Source organism: Botryllus schlosseri, chromosome 7 (genome assembly GCF_051294905.1).
Source record: "Botryllus schlosseri isolate E-star chromosome 7, Bs_hap1, whole genome shotgun sequence".
NCBI classification, from domain to species: domain Eukaryota; kingdom Metazoa; phylum Chordata; class Ascidiacea; order Stolidobranchia; family Styelidae; genus Botryllus; species Botryllus schlosseri.
In genome coordinates this window covers 29477469-29500887 of record NC_137242.1, presented here as the reverse complement: position 1 = coordinate 29500887, position 23419 = coordinate 29477469, and the positions used below count along the sequence as shown (strand labels likewise).

Here is a 23419-nt window from a genome sequence, read left to right as displayed (position 1 = left end):
AATAATTACGCCGTGATTGGATTGAGCATAATCTGTGACAACAATCCCGTGATAACAAATATCCTCTCACCGCGCCACCAGATACATAACTCTTACTGGATATGTTTGAGAATTATAAATGGGTTTTCAGAACAACTGCAATTCAAACCTGTACGATTCGATATCCATTGGCAATGCTGTTGATCACGTTGTCTTAAAACTTACTGAGACAGAAATCCATCGCTATATAGAATAGATATGCTCACTACCACCAACACACCCCAAGTACCATTCTGATAATCTCCAAGGATGCGAGTGATTCCATGCGCTGAACAACTCGAAAAATCGATGCTCGTCAATAGGCTCCCATTCAATAATGCTATCGAGGGCTTTGTTCGAGTGTGGAAGTGAAGTCATTCTTACAAACTCTTTAACAAATCTGCGCTCAAAACTGTACCTATCTCACTTCATGTGATAATGCCTCGCCACTACGTTAGCGGCGCTCTCACTGCAATACCAACATCAAGCCGCGCGTGACTGACAAAGTCAATAAACGATACCACGCGCCGTTTTGTCATTGACTTATGTCAATGAAAATGAGAATTAACCAAGCGACAACGTTCAATAGCTTCACGCCATACCCAGTGCAAATTGGCGTCATGCTTACTCAGGGCAGACACTTCCACACCACAAATCAGATTTAGACGAAGAAAACATTTTCAGGTTTTCTTACAGGTTTTTTTTAACCTAAAAACGGAATATTTTGACGGTAAAAAAACCTAATTTTGACAAAATTTCGACTTATGTATGTAAATTAGGTGTTTTCGCACATAATGTTATAACTGTCTGTACTACTTAGCTTCATTTCTGGTTGGAACTGTCTGTTCTAACGGAGTAGTTTGGTCTGAAAAAACTTTTATGACCAATTTTTACATGAAAAAGCTACAGCAGAAGATACTTTCCTACATAATTGGCTAGAAAGTGATCGTCCTCACTAAGTAGCTTGCCAAGAATGGAGAAAAAACATTCCACAACAGCAGTTTTGCATGCCTCCTCTTTACATCGCATAGACCCAGATCGGTGTCTGATTTCAAAGTCTACTCCAAGTCGTTTCGACACCTTCCTATGTTTTCAATGTATCGCAGTCTTGTGGTGTTTTGATCGGATAATATTGTTGATAAACTGAACTGAGTCTAAACACGCAGATTTATGAGCCTTCTTTTACTATCTGATAGCAGGCAATTAGTCGTAGTATATATACGATAGAAAGTGTAGCAATGGGTACAATTAAGAGCCACACCAGCGGTGGAGGTGAAGGATGGAGTTCGCTGATGAAGAAGAGCGTGAAACAGCGTGAGTGAACAATCCTCCTGTTTCGAGCTGTTACCAACGATTCCACCTCTGGACTAACAAACTCATGGAAAATAGTATTCTGAGTTGGACAAGACCGTCTGCTACCGGGGAATATCGAAAATACAGGCGAAGCTATCAGGGATACTTTATTGTAGGCCTAGTCCCAGCCGTAGTCCGGATTTCAGTTAAGAAGCGACTAATTTCGTGTGGTATCCACGAAGTGTTCATTCGCCGTACTGGATACAGCCGGGCAAATTCGAGTGCGTTTTATATGACAACAAGGAATATAACATAAATCCTACATACAGGAAATATTATCTGCTTTTTTCGACCATTCCTATTTCATGGAACTTTTCGATAATCCTGTTGGTGAACGTGACTTCACAGATATGCCATTGTTACTAACTTGCATAGCTGTGTATTATATGATTTGTATTAGCCTACATGTACTATACGACCAATCGAGGTTTACAGTTTACCACAGTGGAAATAGCAATAATTCGTTGATTAATAAGCTGCTAGTTGCAAGGAGCATATCGTGTCACGATTCCACTTTAATCATTCGAATGAAAACTCGATTCATATCCAAGTGCTCGAATCATCGTGCTCACGCCTTTGGATTCTAGGTACTTGATCCCCATAAATAGCAATACTCAATTCGAGTCTGAACGAATATGTATTTTTATTAAATCTCCATCGCTTTTCGTAACAAACGATCACATATAGATCTACTTATAAATCACATATAAACACGTTTCTGAAACTGAGGCAAATTGAATATCAAAAACGGCATAGAAAAGAAGAGTCTGTTCGCAAATGCGACATCTCGCGGTCTTTCGGATCGGAAGCGAAATCAGGTGTGACAACGACCTCTTGTCGGCGAGTTGCATCATAGTTCAATCAAACACGTAGTTGATACAGCTATGATTTGAACCTCATATCACGATATTGCAGCCCAAGCCTAAACATCAGACTTGCAGCTTGAAGAAATCGTAAAGTTGATCGAATTTCGGTCGTTCTTCAACATCACGACTCCAGCAATCCATCATAACTTGGAAGACATTTTCAGGGCAAAACGGCGGTTTTGTGAGATACATCTGAGAGGTAGATAGATAGAATTAAGTTCGTGAAACATGAAATACACAAGGCAGTGTTAATAACTATGTGAGTCATGAAATGAAATAATATCTCACACAGTCCCATATTCATTATAATCTTTTATCAAGATAGAAATCTATATAGATCTGGGTAGGGATATCAAGATGGGATCTAGACATCTCTGGTTCTCAACACTGTTGTTGATACGAAGTCCATTTTGTTTAGTAATGTATTAGATGCGTAATGTGATACATTTTTTGTTTTTGCGAATAGAAGGGGGTCACCGAAGGTTTGTAGATTAATACGATAAAGGTTTCGACAGGTTAGTACAGATTAAAACAGAAACAAAAACAGAATGACCACTAAGACTCGATAGAATTGAGGTCTTTAAGGCGTGAGTAACCTGTACATATTTGGATATAATAATCGATTCGTTTCCGTAGTTGTAGGATAATCAAAGAAGAAGGGCAAGGAAAGACAAAACTAAAAACATATAGAGGAGAAACACTAAAATGTTTTGTACAATATTCAATAACAATGAAAGATGAGCCACTGAAAATGAATTCCGGGTCCCGAATGAGACGGCCAGTCACCTCGTCTCCGGTAGCGTCATAAAACCGATTCATATTGTCTATGATATCGCTATCGCTGAGATCTTGAAACGGCTGAGCTCGGCACAACGTAAATATCTCCCAAACTGTGACACCGAACGCCCAAACGTCACTTGCGGTGCTAAACTTGCCCTGAAAAACAAAACAGGAGTTGTATAAAAATACGGCGACGTCACAACGCGGGATGGAGCCCATACTTGCGCAAACTAGCAATCTTGTTAGGTGACGGGAATTTAACTACTGGTTCTAGTTCTAGTTGGGCATTTTAAGAGGAATTTAGTTGCAAAACAACTAGAAAGCACGTGGGATAGTTTGGAGTGAATCGTGACACCAGCGTTCTGTTCTGTGATGTTCTCGCAGCCATTGCTAGCTTATAGTCATTATCAATAAGAGTGGAGTGGTCGACGGGTGAAGCTTGGGGGTAGAAATCGCTTCCCCCATTTTGAATTCAAAACCACGTCCTTTTGAAATGTACGATTCGATATCCGAGATTTCAGAGTCCATTCGAAATTAGTTTTAGGTTTTTAGTTGTGGATTCTAAGCTTCGTTAGTTCCAGTCGCGAGTTTCGAAAATGAGTATTGTTCTAATTCTAATTGCGCATTTTGGAAAATGAGTACCGCTATGGTTCTAGTTCTAGTTGCGAGTTTATAAAAGTGAATAGGTCTTGTGCTTTTTCGGCTACGCATTCTGAAAACCTAGCAGATTTTACAATTCTATTACACTCACCATCAATACGCTCTCCCATGGCATCCATCTGATAGGCAGAACCGCCCGCCCTTCCGTTTTATAATAATCCGACTGATACATGTCGCGCGACATGCCGAAATCTGATATGCGAACGTTTAGTCGCGCCCCCACCAAGCAGTTGCGAGTGGCGAGGTCCCTGTGAACGAAGTTGAGCGACGACAGATATTTCATTCCTGCGGAAATCTGGGTCGCGATTCCAAGCAAAATAGAGACGCTGAAAGAACAAAAAAATCGATTATTAATCAAGCGGTCCAGTCCGTTGCCAGAGGTGGTAACTAACGAAGCGCTTGTACGGTTTTAAAGCACTCAAATGACAATAATTACTCAAGCTATGATGATTTAAAACTGTTTTGGCTTCTACTGCAACAGTATTTTAAGCAGAGCTGCTTACTTTTTACATTTTGAAATCGAAAAGTAACGTTTAAAGTATTCCAGTGGCCGTAATTACTGTACTCAAGTTAAGATGATTTCAGATTATTTCTATCTTTACTCGAACAGTATTTTATGCAAAATTAGTTGTTTCCAAGTACTCATGTGGCACGAATCACTTCTATTTTTGCCAGAGCAGTATTTTTAGCAAAACTACGGACTTTTATCACTCTGGAAACGTTGGAATTGAAACGCTATCTTTTAAGTACTCAATTGCCACTAATTACCCGAGTTATGATGAATCTAGCTGGACTCTTTACATCTCTACTCGAAGAGCTTTTTAGGGCACATAACTTTAATAAACAATTGCTTAGTATAATGCTTGATTTATTTGTTAAATATACATCTACTTGAAGAGACTTTGTAACACAAATATCATTTTACATCTACTTATTTGAAGTGCTCAAGTAATTGTGATTTTGGACTGTTACCCATTCTCCCAATAGCTGCTAAAAGTATGAGACCCATCGATCAAATCCATTTTTGAAACTAAGTACTCCTGTACGAATCAGACGATGTCTTATCTACGACCGCACGAAGTAGTTTTGACATGTTTTGGATCGCTACTCCCCCTTGTTATTGAGTAAAAATCGACGGCTTTAATAGCACTTCAACTTGACTTGCAAGTTGACTACAATGACCGTCTGTGTCCGTCACGTACCTTATTATCGCGTCGCAGTCGGGCGAGTCGAATTCGAAACGTTGCAAGTATCCGTTCAGATCGCCGTTCGACATGTATTCTGTGACTAAAGCGTACGGCTCAGCTTCGACACACACGGCCAGCAAGCGGACGATGTTCGGATCGCGCATCCCGGACATGATCTTAGCTTCTTTCAGGAAGCTCTCTCTGTGAAGAAACGCAGGATTGCGGCGCCGTTATAATACGTCCCATAATGTATCATTCATATCAGAAGATGGCCATGGAAGAAGTATACTTGTATTGTTTGTTACTGCTTGTGTGGATTTTGCTTGCTTGTATAAATTCATTGAGCGATTATGATTTAAGACTACTTCTACTTGATAGTATTCGGTGCAGTAGTTTAAATAGGCATTGCATACTTCATTTTGTGAGTGGGAACTGCTGCTTTCATTTGGACTGCAGTAAATATTCATGTCTTTGCTTCTAGTTCTGATGGACATTGTTCGTTTTTATTTAGGTAAAACTACTCCTACAATACTTTTTCTTCGCTTACTTGGAAATTTGTACTTATAGTTGTATTCAAGCTGAAATTTACGTCTTTACTCGACTTATATCTCATTTCACTATTCATCTTTTTTGAAAATGCTAGGCCTAAAAAACGTACTTGTTTGATCTCTTGGAGATCGCGACTTTTTCATACTTTGAGTAGAAATTTAGGACACTAATTTCATTTCTGCTTTCACGTTTTAGTTTTTTCAGGTAAAACATGGCATAATCCGCTTACTTTTTATATATTAGAAGAGCTTCTTGGAGGTACAGAACTTCAATATACAATTAAATAGTATATTCATATTGAAATGAACCCGAATATTTTCGGCTGACACTCGTCAGGGGTAATCGTCAGCAACTAGTAGAGAATTGGAAAGAACATTGTATATCAACAATCGTATCGCAAAATATGACGTCACCAGCCTAAAATTTCGAATGAGAGAGCGGTCAATGTACTATTTTTAGGTGGTACACGAACTCCTTTTGTTGACAGAGTTTTGGTTGGTGTATTTTGGTTGGTGTTTTATATATTAAGAATTCGCAACTTCTCTGTGTACTATTAAAGTGTAAATTGATGTCATTACCCCTTGTACTTCTCTGGCCAAAAGTAGGTTCAAAATGCTCACTTCTTTACGTACTTGGAAATCGATACTTGAATACACATTTATTTCGCTACTTCTACTTCTACTTGAGCATGCATACTGTGATCTTCTCTATTCACCTGGTATCTGGAGAAGCATCGCCACGCAGGTACTTAACAGCGACCAAAACCGGATCTCCGTCGTCTCCGTCTAAATTTGTCCTAAACAAAAAATGCGAGATCAATATGACAGCAAGATAGCATTTTAAAGACCAGATTTGGATAAAAAGAAAATGTTCAGCCTATCCCAATTAGATTAAAATTGTAAATATAGCTGCACGGTTAATTTTTTTCAAATTGGATCATAATTAGAATTATAGAGACACAAGTTCTTCCACATGATATTCGAATCAGAATTACTAACTTCGCAAAAGAAGTACAACAAAAATCAAGATCATTTCATATCAAATCAGAGAGGCGAATGAAAATATCTTCACATTAAGCTTGACTCGTTTCACACGATACAGTTCTTCTGTAGCGTTTTTAGGAAAAGCAGAAATGATATCAGAGTTGAAAGGATAGCAAAGAAACATTTCACAAATTAGATTAGAATGAGATGATTGGCATTTGATTCTCATTAGTCTAGTTATACAACTAGATTTATTTAGTTATCCAAGCCTGTTTGAGACCCCATCTCACCCCCACTGTTGCGCGTGCACCCTCAACACCGGGTCCGCCTTGCAGAGCTGGACTTGCCCGAACTGACCCTCGCCCAAATGGTCGACGAATCTGAGTCTCTGTCGCGGGAATTCGATGACGCCGCATTCGCTGCAGTGCTCCAACAGTTCCCGACACATTCCTCTGTCTGCGACAGAAGATGTCAACTCTCTCGAGGATTTCAATTATTTACGAACCCGTGTTCGCATCCCATCTGGACGCGGTGAGGTCATTCTGGAAATCTGTTTCGCTATAGATTGCTAGCCTACGAACAGAGTTCGACAAATGGAAAGCTTTCAGTTTTTTCGAGTAAAATTATAAATAAAATGGTAGCTGCACGTTTTTGCCGAATTTGCTTACCATAAGAATTCACGAATTCGCAAAAACCTGGAAATTGAGTGAAATTCCGAATTCAAAAGTAACATAACAAAATTCAAGTTCAATTTATATCAAATCATAGTCCATCCTCATAAACATGATAATCAAAATATCGCTCGCTTTGCACTATTGAGTTCTCTTGTAGCATTTTTGGAAAATCAGGAATTCGATTAGAATTAAAGTAAGGGCATGGAACTTTCAAGAATAAGAATCGAATTAGATTACCGGTACAAATAAAATGACTGAATTCGCAACAAAAAAACTGGAAATAGGATGAAATTCTGATTTCGAAAAAAATATAAACCTCATGTTACATCATAGTTGATTTTCATAAGCACGAGAATGGCAAATGTCTGCACTCCAAGATTCGCTCGTCTCCCTCTATATAGTTCTCATTTAGTATTTCAGCCAAAACAGAAATTAGATAAGAATGAAAATGAGACCATCGACACATTTCACAAATTAGTTTAGAATTCGATTACCGACATCTCGCTTTAATTAGACAGCTAGCACTATAGTTCACTCACGGTCACGTGATTCGTCCATAAGAAGCGTGGAAGACTCGGAAAGCGTTTGCGAATATTTCGGCAATTCGGTTCGCTTCGACGCAGAGTTCGAGGTAGGCTAAAGAAAAACTGCGAAGTCACATAACATTACAGCAGTGACTTTACTAGGACTCACCATCTGGTAAGGCGGCGGCAGGGAGGAAATGGAAGTCTCCGCGTAATGAGCAATTGGACTGATGTCGTCATCATTGCACGACGTCATTTTAGCGTCTTTAGGATCTGCGTATTCGTGCGGTGTTGAAATCAGTCGTCTTTCGGAGTTCTAAGTGAAGTGAATTAGAAGCTAATCTGTAGTTCGAACCCGACAGATTTGAACGAATTAGTGTATGTTCTAAATGCTCATTTAAAAGTAGCCTAGGTCTGGAACTGCTCACTCTCAAAACGTGCACCTAGAACTAGAACAAGAACTATTTCTACTCACTTTTCAAAACTCGCAACCGACGACCTTTAAAGTCCACAACTATCTAAAACACTACTAAGCATATTCAATTCCGACACAACTCATTCATTTTATACATTGTAGATAGAATAGGCATTTCAAAAGGACGGTGTTTACGAAATTTTATTTGAAATGAGAGATGGTAGAGACCTCGAAAACCCACCCCAGGCTGCAACAATGTCGGTAGAGTAGTGATGACTCCGAGCTAGCAATTGCTGCAAGAATATCACACAACAGAACACCGGTATTACGATTCACGCCACAAAGGACCACACCTGTTTTCCAATTGTTCGACAGCTATTTTTTTTTAAATATGCAACCAGAACTGGAACTCGTCACTTTTTAAAATGCACACTTAAAACTAGAATTAGAACTACTACGATACAGTAGTTGTTGCCGTCAACCATCAACCTGATTAGTAGTTTGTACAAGTCTGGAAAGTAATAGTCTCACGTTCAGAAACGGAGCGGCCTTCGGAGTTCGGTTGTCGGAGAAAGATCGTTCATCTGCCAATCGAAGCGTGACGGTAGAGGAAGGGCCCTCTCGAACGGTGTACGTGTACCGGGGCGGGGTCTGGAAAACGGATAGGCGAGCTTTGTCTGTATTCTGCTCCAATTCGCGCAAGGATTAGCATTCGGTCTCCGCAAAAGCAAGTACCCTAATGATTCGACGATACGAATCAAGTATTCGTCTCCGTGTGGAGTCGACCGTTCTAATAGCACTCACTATAACGTGATAAGGTTAGGAAAGGACGTAGCTTATTTTTGTCTTCGATGGGAAAATATATCGGCCTGGTGCAATATTATCAATGTAGCCGAAACACCATAAATATAAAAACAAAACAAAAGTTGCACGCTTAACTGTCGCTTTTTCAGTGTGGTTTGGCCGAATACCGGGCCAATGACATAACCCCAGTTGTCCACCACCACATGAATAAAAGCAAATTTTGTATATTCCCGACCATATTTATTTCATTGTAGGGTACTTTATGAAAATGCTATAGATTGGTTCGACTTGACACAAAATGTCATTTCCACTAATCTGCTTGCACTACACATTTTGGATGCTGTTACACGATAAGTGGAGGTTTCGAGGACTCCGCGGTGTGGTGGACAAAATTATCCTGTTGACAATCTAACTCCCACCATAAATTGGCGTATCATTTTATTACTCCAAGAATCATATCTCAGATTCTTCGACACGAAACATTACAATAAATATACTACAATCGAATGTGAGTGCTCAAATCATTGTATCCAGCCACAAGAAAGAGGATCATGTGACATTCCGGGGTAATCCAAGCAGTCAGCGTAAAACGTGGCTCAAATACAAGTAGAAGTAGCCATTTCGAAAGCATGTTAAATCTACTTCAAGTGGTTTAAGTTCCGAAAAGTTCTCAAGTAATGTTTTCGAAAAGTACATTTTATTAATAGTCAATTACAAAAAGAAGTAGTAATTTACAAGACGAGTCAAATCTAATTCGAGTGGAATCGGAAAATAAAAGGTATGAAAAGAACTCAAGTAAGTTGTTCGAAAAAGTGGTATTACCATGATCTTTTTCATTTTCCGTTGCCTCCAAGCCAGGACTGCGACGATGAAGGCCAGAAACAAAACGGCGCCAACCAGCGCGCACGCGATTACGCCAACGTGCCCGATCTCCTGTGCTGTAATCGTAGGGATAGTAGCGACACGAGACGGCCGTCTTCTGAACACGCTCTCCCAATCCTTCGAAGCCGTGGCTAAAATGATAATCGATTCGAACGGAATCACTACAATGATCATTTCGTTACATGACGTAACGTTTAGCAGTGAATTTAACATGTGGAATTCGTCACTTGGGGAATTTGGCATTAGAAATGTAATAATAGGCAATATTTTTAAAACCGAATGGCATCGGCTGCAATTTTCGAAAAATTTTCCTTCAATTTTCAAAATCGAAAAACTGTACCTTAATGGGATTGGAGCACGGTAAACAAGGTAGCGTTCGATTCAGAATTTCAACGCGGATCCGATTGCGCCACTCAAATCATTTTGAGCTCTGTGTCTGGCCACTTATATCAAGAGAAAGACGAGAAAACGTTGGTTGGGAACTGACATGCTAAATTACGTACTTTATGAACCTTAGTATAGGTATTCGACGACGATACAGTCTGGTGTATTGTATAGGCTTAGAATTCATCGTTCTAGAGAGCCCTGAGTCGACGGTCTACGTCTAGCAGGCGCTAATTTCTAATCAAAACAATGCCGACCGTTTTAGTCAGCTCGCGGCAGACCGCCGAGAGAGTGAGTCATGGCTCGTGATGAGCGCACGTATGGTAAGTTCTAAGGCTTATAACTCAAACTGTTGTGACCCTATATTAGTCGTTTTAGTGTTCGTAGACGGATATTTACAGTCCTTACCATAATGATTTACTGCAAATGCTTATCATTACTACAACGTAAGATATATATCGATGTACGACAGCTCTTTGTATACCCAGACGCACGCTTTTGCGTAGGTATAATCGCTGAGTAATATTGTATGTATTCCGAATTATACTTTACCATTAGCCGTTATTTAGAATCATATAGGCTACAACAATTCACAGACACAATCTATGAATGTTTATGGCTATCAGAACACGATATATTTCACGGTATGTGACGGGTATTCAGCCATGTGCTTGAAGCTGGTACGGTAGTCTGACGGAATTCGCTTCCCGGTTTTCAAATGAAACCTTGAGCGGTATAGAACTAACTAGTACAGTTGCTTTAGCAAAATATAAACAGAAACTGACAATCGCTATTCATAGCAACAAACTACAGCTGGTTATGACGAATAAAACCAACTAAACGACAGTGTATATGGCGGGTATGAGGAACGCGCGTGTCTGCGAAATGATACCTCGGCGGATATTTTTGTCACGCGACCTATCACATAGCTTTTGATCAGCTTAGGTGTAACTAATATCAGATATGAAGATACGTGTGGACTTGTATGGACACTAGCTATTCACATAATGAAACAACTATGCCCGAAGACGGCTAGAACGAAACATACAGAACGTTATATGAGAGTGGTCAATGACGCGCAAATTGCCGACACAGTGTATTTTGCAACATATTTATCTACGGCGTTTGATATACGATTTTGACGTCTTCGATATAATAAATATCAGATTACAAGGTATCAATGAACTTGTACGAACAATATCTATTCACAGAAATGAACAGCAACGACTTAGCACGATTAATATGTAATATATCGTGGTTTCAATTACGGTACTCTTCTCTCGTACCAGCATGTCGAAAAATAGACACGCCGGTGCGAAACGGGAATGCGATGATTCAATATTGTACTAATAAATTGGAAAACAAATGTTTCACTAAATATGAGCGTGAATTTTGATAAACGGAGCTTGGTGAAATCGGCACTCTACAATTATTAGAAATAATAGTAAGATTATGTGTGTATTTACCAGTTTTACTGCGAATAAAGAATAAAGTAAATAATAATTACTATTTAAATAGAATTGACTGATATATAGATATTGAAATAAACCCGAATACTCTCGGATGACACTCGTATGGGGTAATCGAATATGTTATTCAATTGTATACTGAAGCTCTCTACCGCCAAGAGTCATTCAAATAGACGTATAAATGTAAACTCACCATCGACAAACTCCACTTCACTGATAAGCAGCCATTCGTCACGGATAAGAAATTTCGCTCTGACGTATCGAGCTATCGCATTATTCAAGGGCAGCGAGAAAACGCGCGCGCCCTCCCGCGCGGGGTCCGCGTGAAATTGCCGCTCTGCGGCGCGCGGGCTGTCCCGAAAGTCCTCCCCGTCTGTGCTGAACGAGAGGTGGACGCTTTGGAAATAACTAGAAAACATAAGGTTGTTTTGAGAGAGCGAATATCCGTTTATTGATAGTTTGGTAAAACTGTCCCTCCTTATTCATAGAGGTGGTTAAAGTGACCCGCATTACTGCTCAAGTAGTGCTCGAAATAAAGCCGCACACTTCTACTTAAGTACAAGTAGAAGGAGAGATTAATAAAAACTTGCCAAAACGACTGCACGCAGAAGTAGATAATGAAAAGTAGTCAAGTCCGTAATCTGAACTTGGTCCAAGTAATACAAGTGGCCAGCAATTTAAAGTGATAGAAGTATGCCTACTTTGTCACTGACAACTTCAGATAAATAAATATTATCAATATGATCATTAAGCTCTCAAACCTGGCGCCGATTTCGTGACTCGCCACACAATGGACCTTCATCTCCGTGAAGTTTCTGGTATCTCCGAACTCGAACGTGATGTTGACCTCTCGATCGCCTTCCTCGCTGTTTCTCCACCCGACGTAATCGAAACCGTTGATTCTAGTGGCTAGGTTCGATCGAACCTGTCCGAACGAATTCGTTGAGGCGACCTGCCATCTGCGAGTCGTATATTCTCACCTTTCGAACGTCTGCTAAACCAACGACACCGTCCGACAGTTGTCCGAGTCCTCCTTGATATGAGTTCTCGCCTTTTATTCCGTCATACGTTTCGTCGTCGAACCTCCAGTTCGAGCTTAATACCTCGTTGTCCGGTATGGGGATGTCGTAACGCACTAAGTTCGCTTCAAAACCAAAGTTGGACGGATAAGAATAGTTGTGCGTTTCTAAATTATATTAGAATTCCCATGATAGCTGCACAGATTTTTTCAAATTCGATTAGTTAGAACCACTGAATTCGCAGAAGCTTTGAAATTGAGTCGCAACAAAAACCAAGTTCAGTGCATATCAAATCAGAGTTCATTATCATAAGCATGACAATGGCAATTGTTTGTAAAGCAAGCCAGGCTCATTTCACACATACAGTTTTCATGTCGCATTTTCTGGAAAACTATAAATTAGATTAAATTTCAAATTAGAGCACAGAAAATCTTATACGGACGGGATTATAGAATTACGTAATTCGCGAAAAATTGGGAATTGAGAAACTGGACAATTTTCAGATTTTCCAAATATTATTACAGAATGAAAAAACTTGAAAATGAATTTGAATTCCGGATTATAAAGTTCAAATCAAGTTCACTTCATATCAAATCAGAGTTGACTCATAAGCACTAGAATGACAAATTTATGCACAGCAAGCTAGGCTCGTTTCACACTATATAGTTCTCCTGTAGCATTTTCAGGAAAAACAGAAAGTAATTAGAGTTAAAATGATACCATAGAAGCATTTCACTAATTCGATTATAATTAGATTACCGTCGTTTAGCTTTAATGAGTCTAATTAGACAACAATAATGATCTATAGTTCTCCAAATCTGTTCCAAACGGGAAGATATTCGTTCGTTTGTTAGCTAAAATGTAACTGTCGAACTCACACGACATCGGACATCCGAACAATTCGAGCCTCGCGCACACCGATCTGGCTGATGATGTCACAGGGATAAATCGTATGAAAGAAGCTGCCGAGATGCCCGGACTGAGAAGCCCCGGTTGTACCTTTTGGGCGTCCATGTTTCCGTGGAGGACCTGTGGTTGGTTGGCTCACAATATGAGATGGTCAAAACGGAGTACTTCTACTGGTTCGGAGTATTCGAGTAATATTTGGCTATATTTGCATGATTTATTAAAGTGGTTATGATTTTACACTAATTCCACTTTTAGTGGAACAGTGTTTCAGACAAAACTATTTACTTTATGGAATTGTGATTTTGAAATTAGAACGTACTCTGGGCATAAGCTTGCATGGCTGTTACAACTGAAATTGTCATATGAGCTGTGTGAAATATCACGGTAACTGATTATTTTTCTAATGTCATGTGCTTCTTAAAACAACTTACTTGAGTACTTCTCGTAACATTCATTTTGTACTTCACTTGAAGTACTTTCAGAACTTCCGATTAATATATTCTACGATCGCATCGAGTAATGGTATATGACAGTTCATTTTACGTTGGTCATAGATACACATGTTGCAATGTTATGTGTTGCCATGCGAGCTATCGATTAAATCTACTTTTGAAACAAGTTTCTCGCCTATTTTACCAAGTGTTTAATTCCTTCTTCAACTTTGGAAAATTCTGCTTCTATTTGTAGTTGGGTAGAAATGAACAGCGTTACTTTACTTCTGCAATAGTACCAAAGGAGACTTTGACCGGCAGTGACTGACTCACCGAATTTCCAGAATAATTTTTCCACTGCCTCCATAGCAGCCCGTCTCTCGAATAATTCAATTTGTACATCGGAGTGAACTCTGACCCGCGACCTCCACCGTGCCTGAAAATGGTAACGCTTTGCCGTAACTGGAATATTTTGGGCATGAAAAATACCTACCTTCCCTGCGTGTGTACCACGGAAAGGAAAGATGGCGATGAGAGCCGGATTTGTAACCAATGTTCGGACGTATCCGGGCGTACGAGACCACGGGGACACCACGCCCCGTCTCCTTCCTCTCTGTTTAACCTGAACAGATTTGGAGTGTGAGTATGGCTCACGGCTAGAGCCGGACCGAATCCGGTATCTGTACAATTCGATTCTGAATCGAGTAACACGCTTCGATATTCGAGTATCACTTGTTATCTAGTCATAATTGCATGTATCGTGAGGACTGGTCAAATATGTGCCTTATAATTCCAGCACAAATACAATAATGCTGTTTTTACACCATTTATATAAATACATATATATTACAACATGCCTATTTAATTTTACTTTGTGACACACTGGCAATTCTCTACGTAGATCACAACTTCACAGATAGCCTAACTCATTTCCACCGACGTACGTAGCTTTTTGCTACATGTTTCGTATGCTGCGATACAACCAATCGAGCCAATCGAGGCTGCAAGGCTTCCACGTTGGGCAAAAGCGTCGAATCGAATCATGACAATTAATACTTGATTCGGATTCGAATACTCGAATCATAATGCCCAGCCCTATCACGGAATCATATTTCGCTTCCAAAACAGGTATGAACGGATTCCGAAAACTGGGAATCCGGACCCCATTCCACGTAATTACGGTTGTGCGGCCGATTTTGTTTTCAAGAATTTTCGAAATTCCAAAAATATCCTAAACGCTGATACCGGGTAAAATAATCCTTGAATATTAAATTCGCGTGTCTATCATCGGAAACGATCCCAAGAAACCGGCCAAGATTAACAGACACCACATTTTATCTCTTGTCCGTCTCGTGTTGCATTCTTTTCATTTAGTGTATATGGCACCTATATCTCCATATTTTAGGCCATTGAATATTTCACTTGGTAGGAAGTAAATCTTGGATTTTTCTACTGATATACTGCGCATAAATAGAGAATGATGAACATTATTGAACACTCATGTCGTTCTTAGCTACTCCATGAATATTAACATAACCGGATGTGAGAACTTCGTTTGTTAGAGAAGCAGTTTGTCGAGCCTAAAAATTGTAATTTTGCACAATGGAAATATATTTTCTCCTGTACCAATTGGTCATTCTACCAAGATGAAAGAGGAGTACAAAGCTATCAAATTGGTCCCTGGAAAGCTTAACTAAGAAACTCATATGCATCTAATCTCTTTTCACTTGCAAATGGATAATTTTCCGAAAAGCCAAGAACGTGGGTATACCTAGTATACATATCAAACGAGAAGCTTAAATCTAGAATATTTGATGGATCTCAGATTCGAATTCGGATCAATTTCATGTTAATAAAGCTGCTCACTGCATGGAATCCCTTAATGTAGTAAAGAAAACTCTTTGGAAGATCACAAAGCACGCAACTACAAACATTTGGTTCGAGAATTGGTATCTGCATATGGAAACCTTGGAGCAATCTTGACCATTAAATCTCACTTCCTGTTCAGTCATCTTGATGTATTTTCTGATAATATGGAGGTGATTGGAGGGAATAGAAAGGAGAAAGGTTCCACCAAACATCAAAACAACGAAAGAAAGATATCAGTGCAGATGCGACGAACATATTATGGCAGACTGCTGCTGGAACCTTTCGAAAAACTGCACTAAATTGCTTAGAACCGAAAATAGTACAAGAACCAATTTTGCTTTAAGATAAGTTATTAATATTATACTCCAACTGATTATTTCGAATTTAAAATGGGTTGTTGACATAAAACTGATTCAATTAATGCAACGTTATTTGAGTATTTAGGTATATACTTATATACATGATTGAAGTTTATTTATGTACATGATATCCGTGAAAGTCTCCAATTATTATAAATCGAATACCCCGAAATATAATTCTGTTGGTGTATTTTGATTTAAAACAGTCTTCAGAGTGTCTAAATAACAAGTAGATTGTATTTCTGAACTTTATAGTACGACTGAGCCGATTTTTTTATCTAGCCCATACGGCGAAAATATGAGATTTTATTCAAAATAGCCCCATGTATTATCTCCATAAATAGAGCCAATTTGATAAAAACTAAGGTCATATTCGGAATCAGTGCCCAAAACCCCCAAAACCACTCTTACTTTGTCTGCCTAAAAATATGTGTTGACCAGTGTATAATCTTTTTAGAATGATTACGTTTTGCGTGTTTAATGGATTCGTTCTTTTGGCACCCTTGCTGATACAGAATTCATTATGTGCAGCAGTATTATATAGTAAAGGGATGGTGTGAACCTCTGAAAGGTTCAGGTTCGTGTGAACGCGAACCTTTTTGAAAGGTTCTGTGTGAACACGAACGTGAACCTCATGACGTCACGTGACGTCATATTGCTAATTCCAACCCTATCTTTCAATGAAGTGATAGCCTATATTAATGTACAATTGTACAATGTACATGTACGTACACGATACCTCGCGACGACTCGGGCCACATAATCCCACAATGCGGAAGTACATATTGGCGTTTCAAACGTCGCTGAATGTATCAACTGAGTCAATCAAATGATATAATACTTCCATAAAATCAATATTATCCGTCGCTTTGCCAACAACTCCGAAGAGGACTTATTAGGGAATATAAGAAACACCTTAACGGTCTTGGCCAGACCGGACAGTGTATTCGGCGTCTGAGTATTGCTACATTGATTTTGAGCAGAGTGTAAAACAGGGTTTCTATGCTTGCTACCGATATTATCCCATTAATAAGTTATACAACAGTAGCCAAAACCCCCAATAAACACATGAAGTCAAGATTGATTGGTTGAATAAGCATCATTCGCTGACTACTATTAGTGTATTTCGCTCGTGACGTTGTGTGATTGCGAGTCGAGCTCACAGCAGAGAGTCGCTAAATATTCACAATCGGAAAGCTGGATAGTTGGAGCAAACTTTTGTAACAAAGCAAGTGAAATCTTTGAGACTGTCAAGGTGCATATTCGTTTTGTGTTGATTTTTTCTGCTGCCAGCGCCATGCATAGAGGGACCGGCCTGCAGTTGAAATGCAATAAATTCGTACCAAAGATGTCATAATAAAGTAAAAATTGTAATATATTAAAAAGGTTCACAGTGCAGAACCTATCAAGGTTCTGTTGTGAACGCGAACCTCTGAATTTCCGAGGTTCACATACAGAACGCGAACGTGGACCTCACGTTCACACCATCCCTAATAGTAATGTATTATATGTGTATTGTTGTAGATTTTGTTTTTGTGCCCAGGCCACAATGTGGGCCTCATGAAGGCTTACGGTTTAGCGCAGTGGTTCCCAACGTGGGCGATATCGCCCCCCAGGGGGCGATTTGGCGATCTAGGGGGGCGAAAATGACGAAGGGGGCGACAGGGGGGCGAAAATGGACAAAGGGGGCGACGGGGGGCGAAAATAGCGAAGGGGGCGATAGGGGGGCGATGACGCGTAAAACGGCTGACCTTTTTTTTTTTTTTTTTTTTTTTTTTTTTTAGTCATCCACCTAGCAATGCGGAGCGAAAAAACGTTATTTTCAGCTCTGAGCGGAGAAAGATGACCTTTTTTTTTTTTTTTTTTTTTAGTCAACCCGCCGGTGATTACAGTCTGTATGCCCAATTATCGGTGCACAAAATTTGGGGGGCGATGATCGGTGTTGACCTTGAAAAGGGGGCGATGGGTCGAAAAAGGTTGGGAACCACTGGTTTAGCGCAAGGTTTCCTCGGTTGGCGAAGGTTAAGAACCACTGGGTTAAACGCAAAAGCTCGAAACAGCGAAAACTTGTAATTTCGCTAATCCGAAACATTCCCCGCTACGCTTTCCTGACCTCGATATTCCGCAATCAATATCGAAATGAGGGAAAAGTTGTTTGCGAATGCGAGTGATTATTGCTATCTCCACGAACTCAATTACGAATGAGAACGCGCAACGCAATAAAGATAAGCCATCAAAGCAGCGGGAAGTCAGAAACGAGGTTATGACAGCGACATTTCGCAGTGTGACATCATACTGGCGCTCTTTATTACTCATTATCGCACGTTGGAAAATAAATATTTACCGCCGTACATTCTCAGCGGAAAGAGAGTGTGTTCACACCCAAAAGGTGGTACTCGAAATGAGAGCCTGACACAGAATTATACCGCTGTATAAGTCAAACATAATGCTCTAATCCAAATGATGCTTGACAAATTAGAATATGCAGATTGAAGTACGAAGGGGCGTAGCGCGTAGGGATGAAGGATTTATAACAATCCTTTACACCATGAATCAATTTGAACCGTCTATTTTACAAAGTAACCAAAACAACTAAGCTAAGGGTTAAATACACACAGAGAAAGACAGGCGCGGATTCATAAGGATAATTTGCTCAAAGCGTGAAAAAATTACATTGGAACACACAACTAGGGCAATGCTGTTCAGTATCTAATAAGTGGGTGAAATATTCGATCGACATCCCGAGAACAAGGTTTCTGATTTCTGAGGTAACTTCGTGTGCCAACTTTTGGGTGCGAATACACACTCTTTCGCTAAGAGTGTAGCTACAGAACTGTACCACCGACCTGGCGTACTGCGGGCCAGTCCCGGGCGCGTGAGATGATGAGGCGGAGAGTTGTTCGTCCGTCAGTCGCTTGTCTGCCATCCCTAGAGGATTCCTGCAGTGTCCTGAGAAATAAAGATAAGAGGTTGCTTCTCTGCGACCGGTTTAGTGCTCGAGATTACCGGACCACGATCGGACATAGGCCTATATATGCCGCATACCGCCTACCTACTAGGTAAGGTTGGGCGCAATGATTCCTGTGTTTTAACCCGAATAAGTATTTATTGTAATAACTCGAGTCGAATTAAGGGATACGAATTTTCAAAAACTGCATTTATACGACCCTTTTGATTAAGGGTTAGGGTTGCCATATCTTGGAAATCTGAAAAAGGGACACTTTTTCAAAATTTTTAGACTTACAATACTTGAGTTACATAAGTAAGAAATGGTAAATATTTCCCATATCTATGGTTGGTCGACTAAAAAAAGGTAAACTGTCCGGCTCAACTCCCGAAGTACCCGCCGGAACGTTACTTGAGTGCTTATTTCTGTATCTCAGTCGAATTTCAGCCTATATTAAACCAAAATTTCCAAAAAAGATGAAATTTAGGCGTCCTCCGAGGACACTTTCAAAAAAGTCATAAAAGAGGACTAATCCTTTTAAAAGAGAACGTATGATGACCTAATTTTACCATCAACGAAATTTATAGTTTCGATGCTATTTTCAACTGTGGAAGCGTTGAAACCGCGATTGATCGAGTCACAGTATCCAAAAAATAATATGAAACTACGCGCGTTAGTGACTTGAGATTTCTGTGAAGCCGTGATCAATCCATAGTATTTTCATAAAGCCCATGGCATAGCAGTGGTCGAAAAGGTGCCGGATTATATTTCGTGATGTAAGGAACAGGCAATATCCTGTTTGGAGTCGCATAAAGAGTATATATTTGACCGTTCCACATCTTTCATACTGTTATGAAATCACAATGAGTGATATATGAATGGTCGACTTAGTAACCTACTAACTCGAACTCGATTCGGAAGCGAATCACTCAGATACTTGATTTGGCTGAGTTATAGTTCTAGGCAAAAGCTGGTAACTGATTCCAAGAATATTTAAAGTCGTTTCGGCCCCTTCCTATCGCATTCTTGTGTTATTTTTAATCGACGAAGATAATAGTCAAATGCCAGTAATATCCGCACTTGAGTAAAAATCAGTCTCGACACAAATAGTCATCGATCCTGAAATCGATTGATTATTCCGCGCCACAACATGCGCGGCATTCCCGGGAGATACGAGGCGCACTCAGTGACATCATAATTCCATTATCAACCTCGTAGTGGAGACAGCATCGATCAATCACGAATTTTCAGCCCAAAAATAAATCTCACCCAAATCGATTTGTCCTCGAGTATCGGCGACGAAACGAAGGCACATCGCGATCCAAACGATTCTGTTCGACATTGCAACTTCAATTGCTTCTATTCTAGTTCACGCGAGTACATCCATAACACTGTTGGAATTGAAGAATATATTGATATTGAAATAAACCTCAATCTTGGTGACTGACACTCGCCAGGGGTAATCGTCAGCAACTGGTACAGAATTCATAGTTACTAATTTCTGACGATTACCCCTGACTTCAGTTAGCCAAAAACACTCGGGTTCATTGCAATGTAAGTATATTTTCAAATCCTATATTGAAGTTCTGTACCTCGCAGTGTCTCTCCAAATAACCCTGTTGCTAAATGGGCGGTAATGATGTTATCATGATGGTTCGTGTACTTTTTCGAAACGAGATGAGTCACGCATTAGACCCGCGATGGCTTTGATCAGCTCGTTCGTCAAACATCGAAATATCACCCTCGAGAATACGCCGAAGCTCTGAACTTTTGCCTGAACTCGAAATGAGAGGAGGTAATGCTTCTGGGCTCGGAGATTGCGCTACAATCGGCGACAGAGGTAATCCTCGCGGAGGATCCGCTTTCAGTACATCGCGATCAATCCAGGAAACCTGCAATTGGTTGGACTTACGGCCTCATACGCTACTTTGTTGCTACTCTGTAAACAACTTAATAAGATATTGATATTGAAATAAATACGAATACTTTCGGCTGACACTCGACAGGGCTAATCGTCAGCGTCTAGTAGAGAATTGAAATGAACATTGCATATCAACAATCGATATGCATATCAACAATTAGCAATCGATATACGATGTTCTTCTTCATTCTCTACTATGGGTGATGACGTTTACCCCTGACTAGTGTCAGTCGAAAACATTCTGGTTTATTTCAATATGAATATATTATTTCATTGTTTATTGACGTTCTGTACCTACGAGACTCTCATCAAATGTACTATCATTCAAAAGCGTAAATTATGCCGATTTTTACCTTGGATAGAATGAAAGACAGGAAAACGCGTTTTGGGGTACCAAATTGTTCTTACACCCTTCCAATGGCTGGATGGGAGTCAAATCGATTCTTACGGAAATCTATATCCGGGCTATAGTGGGTTATGCGACCGTGTACCACCTCAGGAAATCCACAGAAGGCACACGCGAACATAATCCACTACACCCCTCAGATATATTTCAATAAGAATTGGTGAGTTTGATTCATTTTCATCCATCGGAAGGACGTGGAATCAAAATTTGGCATCTGAAAGCGCCATTCACCTGATTTTCAATTTCACCATGCTCACAGCAGGATATCTGATAACTACACGATTTTACACCTGTGGATTTACATTTTACTACTACAGTCGGCGACAAGCGCATTTCAGACACGAATCGCTGTCAGTATACATTGGGAACAGGATTTCGACAAATATCCGACACTCGTCTAGCGCTATAGCGTATCCGCATCAAAGTCCAAATTCAAACAATATCTACAGAATGAATACTAGTTAGCCTCCAGGATTACTGGACCATGATATGATATATCAAGCTCGCCTACAGACATACCTGCCACCTTCATTTCAATCCCTTGTCCTTTCTATGTTATATTCTATTTCTTATCATTCAGTGTGCATGTGCATTCCTCTTAGTTACGTATGCTCTCAAGGTGGCTGTCTCTGTCTGAGTAAAGGACAACACCAAGACGTATCGGTGCACTCCCATCTCTTCAATCTATCGCAATCTTGCGGTGTTTGATCCGATAAAAAATTTCCAATAAGATGACTGACCGACTGAGTATCTGTCTGAATGCGACTGACGACGAGATGGAAGCGAAGAAATCAAAGAGGCTAAGTTGTTGTGATCGATGAAGCGTAGCGGTATGAATAATGTATCACCACCCAGAAGCGATTGATCTTCGTCCGTTTAAGTGGATTTAAAGATTCGCGTTTCCTCTCCCTTCGCGCTCATCTCATCTGATGCGAGTTGCTAGACCCCCGCGTAACCGCCATCATCGCTCTGCGTTTCGTAATAACCGCAGAGTTGAGAAAACCTCGGGCGCTGTGACTCGTTTACGATGGTAATTAAGGACCATAAAAGACAGTACCGTCGGATTTGCAATTCTCAGGCCTTCTCCTCGCGAACCGAATTAGAAGCGGCACGAAATAATGGCTACTTCTAGAGACATTCTTGCGTTATCAACTTCCACACCCTGGTATATAGCGATGGGCAAAGTCGAGTACCTGGGTGCGATTCGATTCTGTATCGATGGATTCTCGTCGATTCTTGGACCACACCTTTTCACGTCGTAACAGTATGAAAGATGCGGAAAATTGAAATCTGTACCTTTTACGCGATCACAAAATATATAATACCAGTACTACGTCATATTGAAATATAATTTGTTATATTTCATCACACCATACATATTTCACTACTCCTTGTGGCCATGCCGTGAGCTGATCACTGCTACTTGCAATGCTTTTACAGTGGAAAATAGGATCGTAAGTGTAATTTTCTGTGATAAATTAACTCATATTCGGTGCTCGAAAAAAATACTCGATCACTCCTCAACTCGATCATTAGAATGAAAACTTGATTCGGATTCGAGTCCCTGAATCACAGTGCCCGGCCCTAATGTAATTGACCACGCGACACGTCAGCCCGAGGGGGTCATAGAAGTCATAGATGGCCAAACTATACATCGTTGGTACTCAAGTATCGAAGTAACGTTCCACTCAAGTACAAATAGAAGTTGCGATTTCCAAGTCAGCACAAAGGTAAGTATTCTATGCCTAGTTTCTCCTCAAAATAGAAAACTATGAACTAAAAGTAGCAGTAGCCTACATTCGTAACCCTTGAGGAAGTTGTGCACTCGCAGCGGATTCTCCCAAACTCGATTGCTCGTATCACAGTAGCGTACAAAGAAACGCACGTTAGGGAAAATGACATTTATGTGAAGTCATGAGCAATCAACAGCAATGTCAAAGTGCAATGAAATAGACATGTCCAAATTATGCGCGGAACTAGATCAAAATCGTGACGTCACGGCGAGTTTAC

At 40.1% G+C, this 23419-nt stretch overlaps 1 protein-coding gene across 1 annotated transcript; it reads right to left on the bottom strand.

Annotated features, from left to right (window-relative positions):
• Positions 1 to 1989: 1989 nt before the first annotated feature.
• On the bottom strand, positions 1990 to 21828 carry LOC145442712 (discoidin domain-containing receptor 2-like). The gene is made up of 19 exons (XM_080320695.1): positions 20675 to 21828; positions 20352 to 20473; positions 18982 to 19084; positions 14401 to 14529; positions 14241 to 14343; positions 13446 to 13596; positions 12529 to 12692; positions 12310 to 12473; positions 11742 to 11956; positions 9636 to 9826; positions 8541 to 8660; positions 7764 to 7910; positions 7610 to 7706; positions 6687 to 6852; positions 6129 to 6209; positions 4880 to 5065; positions 3769 to 4003; positions 3024 to 3173; positions 1990 to 2429 (listed from the first exon to the last, which is right to left on the bottom strand). The coding sequence occupies exons 2-19, from the start codon at positions 20422 to 20424 to the stop codon at positions 2301 to 2303; spliced, it is 2604 nt and encodes an 867-aa protein (XP_080176821.1). The 5' UTR covers positions 20425 to 20473; positions 20675 to 21828; the 3' UTR covers positions 1990 to 2300.
• Between the last annotated feature and the right edge of the window lie 1591 nt (positions 21829 to 23419).

Bases quoted from the DNA above. Each gene is read 5' to 3' on its own strand.
- LOC145442712 (XM_080320695.1), bottom strand. From the start codon at position 20,424: ATGTCGAACAGAATCGTTTGGATCGCGATGTGCCTTCGTTTCGTCGCC. The intron at 12,693-13,445 runs GTGAGTTCGACA...TTGGTTTTGAAG, and splicing joins GTTCGGATGTCCGATGTCGT to CGAACTTAGTGCGTTACGAC. The intron at 8,661-9,635 runs GTAATACCACTT...TCCGTTTTCCAG, and splicing joins GGAAAATGAAAAAGATCATG to ACCCCGCCCCGGTACACGTA.